At 31.5% G+C, this 16401-nt stretch overlaps 1 protein-coding gene across 1 annotated transcript in view; it reads left to right on the top strand.

Moving 5' to 3' along the window:
- LOC139529867 (uncharacterized) overlaps positions 1-16401 on the top strand; it is a 68932-nt gene that overhangs the window by 35312 nt on the left and 17219 nt on the right. The window contains exons 20-38 of the mRNA XM_071325806.1: positions 1014-1294; positions 1612-1809; positions 2093-2222; positions 2458-2492; positions 3161-3299; positions 3758-3984; positions 4527-4685; positions 5719-5914; positions 6552-6806; positions 7683-7903; positions 8882-8987; positions 9213-9329; positions 9850-9985; positions 10458-10638; positions 10985-11261; positions 12439-12625; positions 13084-13295; positions 13675-13907; positions 14252-14405. Coding sequence (XP_071181907.1) covers positions 1014-1294; positions 1612-1809; positions 2093-2222; positions 2458-2492; positions 3161-3299; positions 3758-3984; positions 4527-4685; positions 5719-5914; positions 6552-6806; positions 7683-7903; positions 8882-8987; positions 9213-9329; positions 9850-9985; positions 10458-10638; positions 10985-11261; positions 12439-12625; positions 13084-13295; positions 13675-13907; positions 14252-14405 — 3444 coding nt within the window. The remainder of the gene's footprint in view (positions 1-1013; positions 1295-1611; positions 1810-2092; positions 2223-2457; positions 2493-3160; positions 3300-3757; positions 3985-4526; positions 4686-5718; positions 5915-6551; positions 6807-7682; positions 7904-8881; positions 8988-9212; positions 9330-9849; positions 9986-10457; positions 10639-10984; positions 11262-12438; positions 12626-13083; positions 13296-13674; positions 13908-14251; positions 14406-16401) is intronic.

Genomic DNA, 16401 nt, shown 5'->3' with positions numbered 1-16401 from the left:
ACCATCAATGGGGGTTATGTCCCTTACATAATGGTAAAACCAATACAGTCATAATGCAACAAAGTTGCCCCTTGAAGTACTGAACATTTTTCACTGCTTAAATTTTCTGTATCTATAACCATTCAAGAATTATAGGGAAATCAAAGACATATGAAAATCTAAAATATGACCTTGACCTTTGACCTTGACCTAATTTTCTAAGTTAGGACCCAGGGGACTCAAATAAAAACATTCCAGGGTTATACGGTTAACGGTTTATGAGTTAAAAAAACATACCGACAAATTTATTCCGTAAAGGTACATAACTCCTATAAAATTTCATCGAATCGCTTCGATCCAAATTAGCCAAAAATTCCTGAGGATGTAACGAACAATTTGTAAAAAGAATTTTGTCGCTTTCTTATTTTGTTACGAAGGAGATGCACACACATGACAAACAGTGAATAGGGAGATAACTCTTACAAAGAAAATGGTTCGGCTTAGCAGGGTGAAATTTAAAAGCGCATAAACTATAGGATACCATATGAAAAAAATCTAAGCGACATATTGCGAAACAAACATTTATCGCAAGAACAAAATTTGGCGGAAAAAAAATAAAAATAATAATAATAATAATCAGAACAAATACAATAGGCTTTCCACAGAAAAGTGGAAAGACCTAATAATCAGAAGAAAAACAATAAGTCTTTCCACAGAAAAGTGGAAAGACTTAATAAAGAAGAAAAAAAGAAGGACATGCCTAGATGACAATAACACGTATAAGGTAACACTCATAAGGCGATGAAATGCATATAGGACCATGATCATATTAGACAAGGCTAACAGCCAAACTTCAGTAATAAAGCACCACATAGAAAAGTAAACATTTATTTAATTACATGCAAATTGCTCCTTTGCGTCATTCAAGTTATCTGCATACCGAAATATAGAATATGGGTATTATTTGTATTGATATGTCAGCAATTTTACAGAGAAAGTACATTAATGATATAAAAACTACTTACATTTCAAAGGACATAGACCAAACATGTACGACATCCAATCTTTTCAAAATTTACAAATTGGTGGTCCATGTAAACGAACCGTACCAGCCACGTGCACAGCCTTATCTGTTTCACATCTGAAATGGTCACTTCATGGTCATCATGACTACTACTTTACCATCAAAGCTACAAATCTGGCAGGTCTATCCGTTATTCAGACATCCCTTAGGTATACCCATGATATTCAGTTACCTGCAGAAGGAATAGTTATGGATGTTATACCCATATCAAATCTTCAAAACGAGGCCAAGGTATGATATAAGTCGAGAGAATTTATAAATATTTGTAATGATTTATTTTTGTGGTACTGTAGATTAGTGTTAAAGACACCTGCGAATATTCCAAACATAAATTTAATATAAGAATTCTGTTCAAATGGACCTTTTTGAATAAATGAGCAATAATGATATCAGTTTATGCTAAAATTACAGTTTGATTAATAAAAGAACGTACATTTCATGGTTTTTGTCTTCTAATGTGTATTAAACACCGAATTTAACACATTGTTTCTAAATAATTTGAAAGTGTGCAGTCTCATTATTTTGTGTATACATCTATTCAATTTAAGGATATCGAAGACAGAGATTTCACACCAGAGACAACATCATTGGCAGTGAGATGGACTGGTTTTATACACCCTCACCAACATGTTAATTACAGTGCTTGTATTGGAACAGTTCCCAGTGCCTGTGATACCTCGGCAATGAAAACATTGGAGACTTACAATAGTTACACCTTTAAAGGTCTTAATCTTCAGCCATTTCAGGTACCAAGTAGTCTGCTTATTTCTTGCAAGCATATGTTTTATCAACTTTGCTGTTCAAATTTTATCGATAAGAAGAGAAATAGTAACTATTTATCAACGGTTTGTTTTATGTATTTTAACTCTAAAAAGTATGAAAATATGTCAATGATAAAATGTACATAAGTCTATGAAAGGATTTTTCTTTCAATAAAGGATATGATATGAAATGTTATGGCTATGGATACCTACAACTATGTTTCATGCTTTATTCTTTTCATATTTATGCATTGTTAACGTCTTGTAGAAATACTATGTGACCCTAGAAGCAGGTACAACAGGCGGTAGTGTAAAAGTCAGTTCAGATGGTATTAGAGTCCTGGATATCCACACAAATTTAACAGGCATTGTTATAAGAGATGGCAACAATTGTTCAGGTAATCTTTATTTTAATGAGTACAATATAAGTTAGAGAAGTACAAAATGTTAAAAACAATTTAAAAAAGACAATAATTGAATCAACTGTTCAATTTCCTTACATATTTTTCCAAAATGAAAAAGGTTAAACTAATTTAATGTCTGAGTAACATATGGTATAAATGTTCATAATAGGAAAATATATTAAAAACCTATATGTCATATTCTTTAATCTATTCTTCACATTTATTTTAGTGGCACCAGACTTGAAGCTGAGTCATCATAGCAAGGTATGTTCTCAAACTGATCCAGTGAGTAATGAATTATTCATAAAACAGTTACAATTTAATACTTACCAATCAGATTTTCAGGTGCCGATCTCAATCAGAAACCTCGTAAGCATTTGTTTTTGGTATTTTTACAGTTTGAAAATAATTTTGGGTTGATAGAACATTTTTACGGATTTGGCTAAACTTTTTGGACCTTTTGGATTATAGCTCTTCATCTTTTATATAAGTTTTGGATTTCAATTTTTTTTTTGGCCACGAGCATCACTGAAGAGACATGTATTGTCGAAATGCGCATCTGGTGCAAGAAAATTGGTACCGTTAATTTTATTTTAGTGCCTATTGCTGATTTAGAGTGTACTATTTTGTTCAGAAAACTTTCTACTGTTGAAAATCACATTTTGACCCTATAACCTGTTTTTGATAATAATATTGCTTCAATAATTTAATGAAGTATATATAACCCACAATTCATATTTATGTATGCACTAAAACTAAAATATTGCGAACTAGATCAAGAGATAGCTATCAACCCAATATTTTGCACAGAGGAGTAATTTACAAATAATGCGTTTATAAAACCATCTTTTCATTGTCATCTGTTAATAAAATTTTAATGAGATTTACTACAAGTTATACATGTTTTAGTGTTCTATTTGTTGTTTTTCAAGGATACGCGGCCTACTTGTGTAGAGGATGTAGAATTTCAATCTTCAACAACGAGTTTACACGTATATTGGTCGATACCATCAATGTACACTGAATATTTGAGAGATGCATTTGTTCAACTTGAAGAACGAGTGTTTGGAGGTTTGTTATTATTTACCTTATGCATTGTGTACTCATACTTATTATTGAACTTTAATTTTACTGTAAATTCTTTTATTTTTATTTTGAGTCTTTTGGAAAAAAAGAGAGTATTAATTCAAATAAACAAAAAAGAACATGTCCGTAGTCACGGTAACAAATCAATATTACTCAAAAATATCTTAGGATATTGTTATATGTGCATTAAAAATACATTTCGGATCCCAATTTTCAAAGAACACAGTAATTATTCTATTCGTTATAGTTAGTTAAAAACACTTTGTTTTTCAGAAGAACTATCAAGAATTATATTATTTTTACATTACAATTATTTGTCAAATATGTAAGGAATAAAAATAACATTTGTTTCCCTGTAGTCCACACAGTCGTTAACAAGGTGTTAAACGCGAATATTTTTTTATTGTCTATTGAGGTCTAAAGTACTATGTTTTTATTAACAGACATCTGGAAGGAAAATAGGAAGTTTCAGTATGTAGGAAAACACCAATATATCACGTTGAGTAATTTAGATTTAGAACCAGGGAAGACCTACAGAGCCGTTGTTAAGTTTTGTGCAGAAGATTTATGTTTCTCACCTGTATACGGCAATGGCATAACTGTGATAGTCAATCCTCCATCCAGTGGTAACATCACTGTTCAACAGGTTGATGAACCAAACCATCACCAGGTAAAATAGCACAAACACAAGCTCAAACACATCATGCAAAAGGATGAGAAGATTTCATAGACGATGGATATTTGTAGATGTGATAAATAGGTTAAAAGTGTTGAGTGTTTTCTGTTCATGAATACACATTAAAACCAAGCACACTTGTAACTTGTACATGTATAAACTAATAGCAATCACTTTTTGATATTTTGTTCTACATTACTATTTAAACTATATATCAACTATAAAGCACACCAATTACGTCAGATATTTATCATTTGGTTGGAAAAAAATCTAAATGATTTACCGCAGCTTTTAGTTTAAAAAAAAAATGTTAGTTTAAAAAGTAAGTCAAGAGATAACATAATTTTGTGCACTAAGGCATTCACACAATTACTCTTTCGAAAAAAAAAAAATTGTAATTATTTGACAATACTTTATATGCCCTCATTATCGTTTTCTTTATACATCAATTCACATGTATTTGATTGACTAAAATGATAATGAATAAAAGAAGGAAAAATATATTTCTTATTGTCTGAATGTCTATTTTCGTATAGCTTACAGTAACATTTGAGAGGATGTATGACCCTGACATAAAAGATCACACAGAGGCCCAAAGTGTTATACATTATTATGAATGGGCATTAGGAGACAATGTTGGTATTCACACCATATGGAATGAGATTGACAATGCTACTGTCGTTGATAAGGAGCATGTAAGTATTCGTTTTTAATTCTGTCGTAAATGAATGTTTTAGTTTCATACTAAACACAATATTGTTCTTATTTATTCATGTATATTAACATTCTACTGAAAGAGTAGATAAATACACCTTACAGTATTTAAAACAGTAAAATTGGAAAAAAATCGATCGAATAGTGATTTATGACAGATAATTATTTTGTTCAATTAAAAACATAAAAGCAGCGAAATAGCGCTTATATATTCAATATTTGACTGAAAAAGAGAGGCAAAGATACCAAAGAACGCCAGTGTGATACCAAAATGTGCAAAGTACCATCATTGACGGTTCCAATTACAATGCAGCAGATGAGTGCTACGACAATCAATTTAGACTGCATGTACAATGATGTATTCTGGATTAAAAAAATCAATTTCTAAAAGCATAACATTTGTAGTTCAATTCATTTTCATAGGTTTTCGCGACTTTAAACAGAGTGCTATTTAATTATTTTCAATTTCTATTTTACAAACAAAAACAAAATTCATAAAACTGATCCCTATATTAAACTAATATATGATGTTTACAGCAGTAAATTAAAGAGATATACAATATTATATCATTCCTGAATACTTCGTCTCGATTTTTTTTTACCTAGAATCATGTCTGTTTGTTTTGTTTACACATTGTTATCAATATAATGGAATTTTATGCGACTGTTATACAGTTGATATGTTAAGCTAAATATAAAAACTTTATCCACCATGTTCTGCAGAAGAAAATGTCTATACCAAAAACACAGTTGTTATCCATTCGTTTGATGTGTTTGAGCTTTTGATTTTGCCATTTGATAAGAGACTTTCTGTTCTGAATTTTCTTCGAAGTTCAGTACTTTTGTGATTTAATTTTGAAAACATACTGTACCAAGTTGATTGTAAAGTAGAAGATTTTCTTAATTGTTTGTCATTTGTTAAGACATTGCATAAATGTATAAAGCTCGAACACAAACTTTGAAAAACTAATATATACATTTAAAATGATGTTGAATTGAAGATTTCATTTTCAGATACAGTTCGTTGTACCTTTAAACAATAGTTTAGATTTTTCAAAATGCCGACAGATATTCATCAGGGGTTACAATAAGGCTGGCATTTGGTCAACAATTTCCACGGAGATTAAAACATGCAAAGTCAATGACGGTGATTCTCTCATTGTATCAAATAGTGTTATTGATGCTATTGGAATACAAGAGAAAACAATGGGTATGTTATGTTATCATTAAACTTACAATTGTTACTTATTTTTTATGGGGCCCATTAAGAGTTTAATTTAGACCACAATCGACAAATGCTGAAATATTCAGAAATACAAAAAAAACACCTGGTGTACCTGTTTGGGTTCTTATATGTCCTTCCCTTTTCCACTATTCGTCTTTGCGGCTTCCTTATTTAGGGATTTTTTTATTTTTGGCCGAGAAGGCACGTAATTAATTTCATCATTATAAATGCTTAATATGTGTTATGTTTTATCATACTCTGCTGTACTGTTATATGGGTATACTTACTTATATGATTATTTGACTAATTGTTTAAATGTAAATATATTTCACTGATGTAATTGAATATTTGTAATATTTATATTCTGTAAGTTATATTGCTTACGAATAAAAGATTATTATTTATTATTATGAAGACAAATCCCAAAAAAGCTTTTGACGTATTACATTTCTAAAGTGTTGTTTTCCTTTTTCTAAAGGAAGTAAATTACCAGCATGTTTTGATTTTAAATATACATAAACATATAGTAATATATTTGCACTTATACATCATGTATTAAATTTGCATTTAGATAAATAATGGTAATCTGATGCTCACTATGTTATTACTTTCATTCACTTAGATGGAACAAAACGTGATGGATACGGGCATGACATTTATCTAGAGGAGAACGGCAGATGGGATGAGTCTGATGTTGACTATACACCGTATAAAAATATTATATCAGGAGTGTGGCCATTATTACGTCACAAGAACTACACATGGGCTGTCATCGACTCTGAGAATTTAGATATCACGAGTTACTATAAAGATGATGCCAAGCTACAATTGAAGGATCCCTGTTCACATCCGGATTCTATTAAATGCGGATTTACAGGTGAACTTCTGCATTCATTTTGTGTCTGGTAGAAAGGTGTCTCATTGTCAATCAAATCACCTTTTTTTATATAATATATAAACTTTATATAATTTTCGTGTAAATTGATTTTGTCAGAACGTAAAATGTAAGAGGTTTTATGGATACAATTTATGGGGGATCGGGACTATGCGACTGCGCATAATTTCACGTATGAATATCCAAGCACAGGAAAAGGTAGTGTCGTAAATTCACTATTATTTTTTTTATTATCTTGATTGATTAAAATGTTTACTTATTTTTTTTTTGTCACTAAAACATATAACTGTTATTAAGTGTATCTGTGAAAGGCTCAAAATGACATTTCACCCAATTCCACCATTTTCCTGCCAAAATTTTGGGTATTAATGCAAAACTATTTTATTAGTTTTCCTTATCGGTGACCTATATTTTTTATTTGCTTACTCTTTGAAGCTTTATATCAGCTTTTTATATTACAGTTTTGGACCAAGTGTCACAGACAGTTTTTTGATATAACGCAAAAAATATGTCAACACCTCTATTTTCCCTATCATTTCAGTGACAATCGGTCCCTTTTACATACCTTTTTAAAAGTAATATTTTGGGCTTGAAGTTAAATAGTCTGGAACCTCACTTTTTTCCGACAAATTTGATTCACTCTCTGTAAAGATTAAAATATAAGAAATACAGCTCTTCTGACAGAAACATTGAAAAGGCCCGAGCCACTTAAATGGTTATTCACTTGAGTTTTGTTTGAAATTCATCTGGAAATATTAAGTATGTTTACAAAATGCAGCCTACTTCTAGCTGTTGAATACAAGTTTTGAGTCGGAATATTGTCAATTTTTTGACATTCCGAATTTTTATATATTTTAGACAAAGAATACGTTAACATTGTATTCAATGTAAATGAAGAATTAGAACATGGAAAACGATACATAGTTTGTATCCATGCACCAAGGACAGAGATACAGTTCGAGAAGTGGACAGAGGTTTTAGAAGAAACTAACACTTGCAGTGATGGAGTTACGGTTGATTTAACACCACCTACACCAGGTCACGTGTGGATTGGTATTGATCCCGATAAGAAATATCAGGTAAGAATGTATGGATATTATAACGTTTAATTAATTAAGACGAATTAGAGGCAATAACATTAACGGTACCAATTTTCCTGCACCAGATGCGCATTTCGACAATACATGTCTCTTCATGGATGCTCTTGGCCAAAATATTTGAAATCCAAAGCTATACAAAAGATAAAGAGCTATAATCCAAAAGGTCCAAAAAGTATAGCCAAATCCATGAAAAGGAATCAGAGCTTTGCATGAGGGAGATACATTCCTTGATTTATAATAATTTCTAACATTTTGTAACAGCAAATTTTAATAACAAAAAATCCGCATTTTTATGCCAATACCGAAGTACTGGCTACTGGGCTAACAGTCCACCAGCAGAGGCATCGACCCAGTGGTAGTAATAACATTAACGGTACCAATTTTCCTGCACCAGATGCGCGTTTCGACAATACATGTCTCTTAAGTGATGCTCGTGGCCAAAATATTTAAAATCCACAGCTATATAAAAGATGAAGAGCTATAATCCAAACGGTCCAATACTACGACACAAGTGAAAGACAAACAAAGTAAGCAAATCATACTAGAGAACGCTAAATATTGGGTATTACTATCACGGTAAATGGGTTGAAATTAGTTCAGGTGCAGCCGATGGGTTAGTAGTTTTGGCGGAATCATTAGCAACATGGACAATTTACTTACTGCGTTGTTTTGGAAGGGGTTGTGTTGCTAAGCCATTAATTTACTACGTTGTGTTTTGTATACTTTTCGTATTTATAGAGAGCATTGACAGTTTGTTGTTGACTTATTATCCCTTTGGTATATTTCGTTACTCTTTGAATAAAGCATTACTATTGAGTGAACTGATTTCATGGTAGTTTTAAATCAAATATTCGTGTATACGATGTTTTCAAGTGTCAATTAACGGACCTGTCATAACAGTATCGCTTATAACATGTAAATATATATGTAAACTAAATCTGTATTTTCTGTTCAAAGTCATCGTCGTCAGATATTTTCGTCAGCTGGGATGCATTTACCGATGTGGAGGAATATAAAAAAACTGTCCATAATTCGGGAATTAAAGAATATCAAATTGGAATCGGTAAGAAAACAAACGTTTATATACTCTTATATACAAATCATGCTTGTTATTGGATGGTATAAATAAAACTCTTTGTCTCAATAGAAAGACATTAGGAAGTAAACGGTTAATTTTCCCCCTGGTTTCAACAATTATTTGGATCTACTCTTTCATTTCATGCATAAGCCGGGGTTATTATTTTTTTTCTTTAACCAAATACAAGTTGTTGTATAATTTTAATTCCAGGATCAACGAAAGGAGGAACAGATGTATTTCCATATACAATAGTCGGACTTGTTAACCATTACACAATACATGATGTGCGGCTACAGAATGGGCATGAATATTATGCCACTGTTAAAGGTATCAATGAATTTTAAACTGTATCTGCCGATCTTTTTTGTAACCTGTATATTTCAATCTACCCAAATTTATTGTGTTTAAAAAAAAATGAAATGGTATTCATTATTATAGGATGTGCGTTTTTAAAACTTCTTACCTTTAAACACTGCAACACATGCCTATTACAAATACTCGGTTTTCATCAACTCATTTGATAAAAGTTTCACTAACATGCTTAAAATACATGTACAGAAACTACAACAGATATATAATATAATTAACCGTTATTTATCCAACCTTTCACCGCAAAAACACACAATATATATAAAACAAACAACAACTATGACATATATATATATATATAGAACCAACCTGACATGCAAAGGTCATAGTCAGATATGAAATGATTTCGAGCTTTAATTTTTGCCATCAAACTGTCTTTACGGGATACTTATCCTTTTTATTCATATTTTAACACAGAACTTTTTTATAAATACAATCCTACGATTATAATGTAAATTCAGTTTCTTTTGTATTTCAGCACTCGACTTTGCAACTCGAAGTGCAATAGCAGATTCACATCCAGTGAAAATTGACGGTACACCGCCAGAAAAGTCTGACAAACCAATAACTATTGAAGGGCGGCATATGTCTGATATGAGTGAAATCAATGCTTGGTATATAAATTTCAAAAGCTCATATCACGGTTGATGTAGCTTTTATATCTTGCATGCGCTTAACTCGTTAAATTGTGACTACACAAAATATTACAAAATATACTATTTGGTCAATATCTATAAAGTTATGACTTTAATCACTTTTCGGTTAAATCAAATATTTAAATGATTGATGGAGCAATACCAAAACGATTAAACTTTATAAAGGATATTTTCGTACCAGAAGGAGATTTATTTTCATCTGAAAATATTTTATGTCCATTGACCTCCAAAACGTCAATACCAAAACTACTAACAAAACATACAATTTCAATATATTAATTTTATATAAGAAGAGAGATGTATATAAATATTTGTAGAAAAATGTAATATGAAAATGAAAGGTGTGTGATTCATAGCAATCTATATCTTTTGCTTTGCATTGCATTCTGAAACTGTTATGGTCTAATCTTGAATACATTTTACATTACAGTTGGAGAGATGTCTTTTTAGATAAAGATAGTGGAATTGACCATTACCTATGGTCAGTAGGATCTCATCCTGGACATGACGATATTATACCATTTACAAAGACAACACTAGATTGTGGGGTATCCGCTGAAGATACAAACATTAATATACATGAAGGTCATGCTTACTTTATTACCGTTAAGGTAAATTATATTATATCTGCTGTACAATAAAGGGATAATTTTTAATGATTAGTGCTACCTTGCTATATAGACAGAATATTTCTCGTGCTTAAACTTATCATGCAACGGGTTCAAAATATCTTGGAAATGATAAATTGGGTTTTATTCAACAAATAAAACAAAAACGAAAAATATCCACGAAAAATATGATAACGAAAACGTAATCGCGATGGCCTGTTACTTATGTTAGTATATTATATTTACTTATAAGATACTGAACTACATGCTTTTAAACTGGCTCGGTATGTTGGTGTCTATGATTAATGTTCAAACATGATACTGAATTTATAATTTGTATTAATGTTAGGCTGTTAACAGAGCAAACCTTATCAGCACATCGTCGTCTTGGGCTTACATATATGACATGTCACCACCAGTGGCTGGTCATGTATACGATGGTAGTGTTGAATCAGCTCTGTCATATATGAAGGACAGAGATTACCAGACAGATGTGAAGACACTGTCTGCCTACTGGGAAGGTTATCACGATCCACATTCTACCATCAAGTCATATTATGTCAGCATCGGAACCTGTCCAGAATGTGAAGACTTATTAGTCAACCAGGATATCGGAATAACATATAGTAAGTTTAAATTTTTACGACAAACACTATAAAAGTAAATATTTATCAATGTGTCCTATAATTGATATAAGAAAACAGATGTTTCATTATAGTTATACAGTTCATTGCAGATGTATTTTCTTGTTATCTATATAAGTAAATATAATACTATAGGATGCTGATATGTATAGCATGCTGATATGTATAGCATGCTGACATGCATAGCATGCTGACATGCTTAAATGTGCGGCCACAGAATGGGCATGAATATTATGCCACTGTTAAAGGTATCAATGAATTTTAAACTGTATCTGCCGATCTTTTTTGTAACCTGTATATTTCAATCTGCCCAAATTTATTGTGTTTAAAAAAAAAATGAAATGGTATTCATGGTAATAGGATGTTCGTTTTTAAAACTTCTTACCTTTAAACACTGCAACAGCACATGTTTCATTATAGTTATACAGTTCATTGCAGATGTATTTTCTTTTTATCTATATAAGTAAATATAATACTATAGGATGCTGATATGTATAGCATGCTGATATGTATAGCATGCTGACATGTATAGCATGCTGACATGCTTAAATGGATTTTACAAAATGAAACTGGTTTCACTCGAAGGAATTACCGATATACTGGGAAATAAGTTCATATTTAGGATAAGTGTATCGTTTTTGCATGTTTAGCAGGGCAGAGTTAATAAGAACCGTTAACTCTAATGAAGATCTAATGAAATTTATTTGGTTTAGAATACATGGTTGTTATAAAGGACATGTGTCTTGTGCACACAAATGTTAATCGATATACGAATGTACCCTGCACTTGCATGAACAAATCCATGCTTGGTATTTCTAAATATAGAAATAATATGTGTGGTTACAAATGTATGATAACAAAAAACCACTGATCGTTGACGTAAAACAAATCGTAAGACTTGATCCCGAAAATATCTGCTCTACACTCGTATCATACCTCGAAAATGCTTTTGTTTGCACATGCCATAAGTAAGAATTCCATCTTAGTCACATCAATGTGTGAGCAAAACAAACAGACATCATGTTGTGACGTTACACTATTGCTTCAGCTAAATACGAATGTTGGTACTAAACCCTCTGCGTCTGTCATAAGTCAGGAATCTGATGTTAAATAGTTGGGCTTCTATAGATACTAACGCGATTCTTTTCTTATTTGTTAGATTACACCTTATGTCATATGCATTTGGGATCAGGCATTCGATACTATACTACTATCACAGCATGTAATACAGCTGACATGTGTACATCTGTGACGTCAGATGGTGTTGTTATTGACAACAGCCCACCAACACAAGGAATAGTACTAGATGGTGTAGATGTGTATGACTTAGAATATCAGTCATTGAGGTAAAAACAGCATGATTCAAATATATAAACCTCGAAAAACACTTTGTAGTTAAACGTATTGAGAGAAACCGTTTATATAGTTTCGTTTGCATGCATATTCAGGTTAAGGAGAAGGCACACATATTAGATGTGCCAAAAAGTATTTTCATAAGAAATTGATTTAATGTTGTAATTGTTCACATCACATCTACACGAGTTGTTATACAAATCAACTAGGTTTAGTGAGCCCTGGGTTTTAATGACGTTCATTTACTCAAGTTGAACTTTTCTACAAAGCATAATATTGGTAAATTTGTTTGTCTATTTGAATGTTTTTCCAAGTGATGGTATTCTCTGTTTATCTATAAACTTATTTTAGACTCTTGATAAATTTTTAAATATTTTCGTAATGTCAAACTGTGAGCAGATGCTTATAGAAATTAACCACTTCTAATATTAATATTTCAATTCTGTTATAGGCGTTACCTTTCTGCTAGATGGTACGGATTTACGGACCCACAGTCGGGTATAGACAAATTCTCATGGAGAGCTGGAACGAAGCCAGGTCAGGATGATATAGTAAAATCAACACACTTACCACAGACTGATCTTCTAGTTGAACCAGATCTACCACATAAACTGCCATTAGGACAGCGTATTTACATTACAATAAAAGCGTACAATAAAGCAGGTATTATTAAAATGATATAATTTCATTTGTTTTAGAAATCAATGTGAGCTGTCATATTTACATTACTTTTTTTAAACGTTTACTATCAGAGTTTAAGTGAATACATTAACATTGAAGAATTCGATGTGAGAAACAATATTTTGTTTATGAAGATTAAAACCATAGTGTATTATTAAGATTAAAATTATTAAATCATAAAATCAATTTGTTTGTTTTTGTTGGTATTTTTGATATGTTCTTTTACATCCTTTGATTTCTATTATTTGGATATTAACCCTAATCAAGGTGAATTCAGAAAGGAGATTTGGATAAAAAAAACAATTTATAAAGTGATGTTTTCTTTTTGGTTATGTCTGAGTCTGTTGTCTCACATTTATAGGATTAACTACGGAGGCTACATCAAACGGGTTCTACATTGATAATTCACCACCATCAATAAAAGTTAAACCGTACTTATCTGCCGATGTTGGTTCAATAAAAGATACTTCAGTTGTATTTAGGAGTACTATTAAAATCCAGTGGGAGGTAGAAGACAAAGAATCATTCATACAGCGCCAGTATCTATCTATTGCATCACATAAAGGAGGAGAGTTTAATACATCATCAACGGAGGTAACAAACATACTAAGTATATACCCATTGATGGCCTTACAGTGGGTTTTGTTCCATGGTAGCGTAGTTTGTCTCTTTGGCACTACAAAGACGGTAACACAGAAAATAGATAAAAGAATAAAAACCTTTTTAATTAGAGAAAATGTGTAAAGATATAAAAGAAAACAGTTAATAAATCATACTGTAACGTTGTATCTGACATATCTCACTTTAATTTAATCCTTCATGATAAAACCCTTGATTATACAAAATATATACTAGTATATTCTTACATTGTTTCATATGGGGAAAACACATATTTACATTTGCAACTCATTCGACTGATTTTTCGATCTTTTATATAGTTAAATGGTATAGTGAGAGAGTATACATTTTCACAACTTGATTTGCATGATGGTGGGAATTATACAATAAAACTTATAGTTTGTAATGGTGCCAAAGTATGTGTTGAAGACGAATCTAGAGGAATCATGGTAGACAGTTCACCACCTACACCAGGTAATCATTATAAGATGAGAATCAACCCAAGGACTTAAGCTTTGCACTGTTTTCTTGATAATGGTGAAAAAGATATTTGTTTAGTTGTAAAAATGAGACAAGACTAAGAAGTAATTGTAACTAACAAAATCATTTAGTGTATGAACATATCCAATAAGTGGATACGCCATAGAAATTTTGAACTTATGAATAATTCAGAAGAGAATGTCTTATGACTGATGCATGCAGTAAGTGTGGAAAAGCATGGGTTCGATTAATGTTCAAATGTGTAAAATAAAAGTATATATTTCTACCGATAAACTTTTATTAACTGTTGAAGACGATGTTTCTTCACATTTCATCGATAAATGGACTACCGTTTTAACACACAAATCTGTTACAAGGACGACCAGTTGTTGCAATGCAACATTTAGTATGAGATTACTCTCTAAAAGTAAATCCCAAAACTACTCCGAGGAAAATTCAAAACGGAAAGTCCCTAATCAAATGGCAAAATCAAATGATAAAACACATCAAACGAAAGAACAACAACTGTCATATTCCGGACTTGGTACAGGAATTTTTCAAATGTAGAAACTGGTACCTAAATCTCAATCTCAGTTCAGAAAAGATGGTCGTCCTTGTAACAGATTTGTGTGTTAAAACGGTAGTCCATTTATCGATACTATTTATGCACTTGAATTTTTAATAACATTTTTGTTCGCTTTGGAGATTCCGTATATCGTCAAGTTATTGGAATTCCAATGGGGACTAACTGTGCACCACTTATTGCGGACCTGTTTTTGTATTGTTATGAGTTACAATTTATGACTAAAATTAGCAAAGACCCATCAAAACAACATTTGATACAAAAATTGAACAATACTTTTAGATATTTGGATGATATATTGGCTCTAAATAATGACGACTTCAGTATGTATACTAAAGAAATTTATCCTGTAGAACTTACTTTAAATAAAGCTAATGATAACAATGACCACTGCCCTTTCCTCGATCTTGATATCTATATCATAAACGGGAAGCTTAATACAAAAATTTATGATAAAAGAGATGATTTTTCATTTCCTATTGTTAATTATCCATTTTTAGATGGTGACGTTCCCTTGTCACCATCTTATGGTGTTTATATATCTCAACTTGTACGATTCGCTCGTGTATGTAACAATGTATTAGATTTTAGCGAGAGAAATTTATGTATTACTGAAAAATTATTACACCAGGGTTTTCGATATCACAAACTGGTCAAAACATTTACTAAATTTTATCACCGGTATAAGGAAATAATTCGTAAATATAACTCAACATGCAGACATCTTATACGTTCAGGTATTTCACATCCAAAATTTTATGGAAATATTCTTTATAAAGCACAAAAATGTCAGTATTCTCCTCAGAAACTAACAAAACCTTTAAATAGACTTATTAAAAGGGGATATAGTTACGATACTGTTGTCAGGTCATTAAAGATTGCATATTTTGGCCTTAACATTGATTCACTGATAGGGTCTTTGCATCGGAACTAAACACATTTATTTCTTAAAAAAACAGTTGTTGGCATGACACGGGTTATGTTCTTCTCATATATTTTATGATAGTATGATACTAAACCCCTAACGGGAGGGATTGTACCTGATATTCATATGATGAAGACATAATCTTTCAATCAGTTTAATTGAGGTCTGGAGCTGGCATGTCAGTTAACTGCTAGTAGTCTGTTGTTATTTATGTATTATTGTCATTTTATTTATTTTCTTTTGTTACATCTTTTGACATCAGACTCGGACTTCTCTTGAACTGAATTTTAATGTGCGTATTGTTATTCTTTTACTTTTCTATATTGGCTAGAGGTATAGGGGGAGGGTTGAGATCTCATAAACATGTTTAACCCCGCCGCAATTTTGCGCCTGTCCCAAGTCAGGAGCCTCTGGCCTTTGTTAGTCTTGTATGATTTTAAATTTTAGTTTCTTGTGTATAATTCGGAGTTTAGTATGACGTC

This window comes from Mytilus edulis, chromosome 7 (assembly GCF_963676685.1).
Source record: "Mytilus edulis chromosome 7, xbMytEdul2.2, whole genome shotgun sequence".
Taxonomy (NCBI): domain Eukaryota; kingdom Metazoa; phylum Mollusca; class Bivalvia; order Mytilida; family Mytilidae; genus Mytilus; species Mytilus edulis.
Note: the sequence above shows the minus strand (reverse complement) of the source record. Positions and strands in the feature narration are given on the sequence as shown.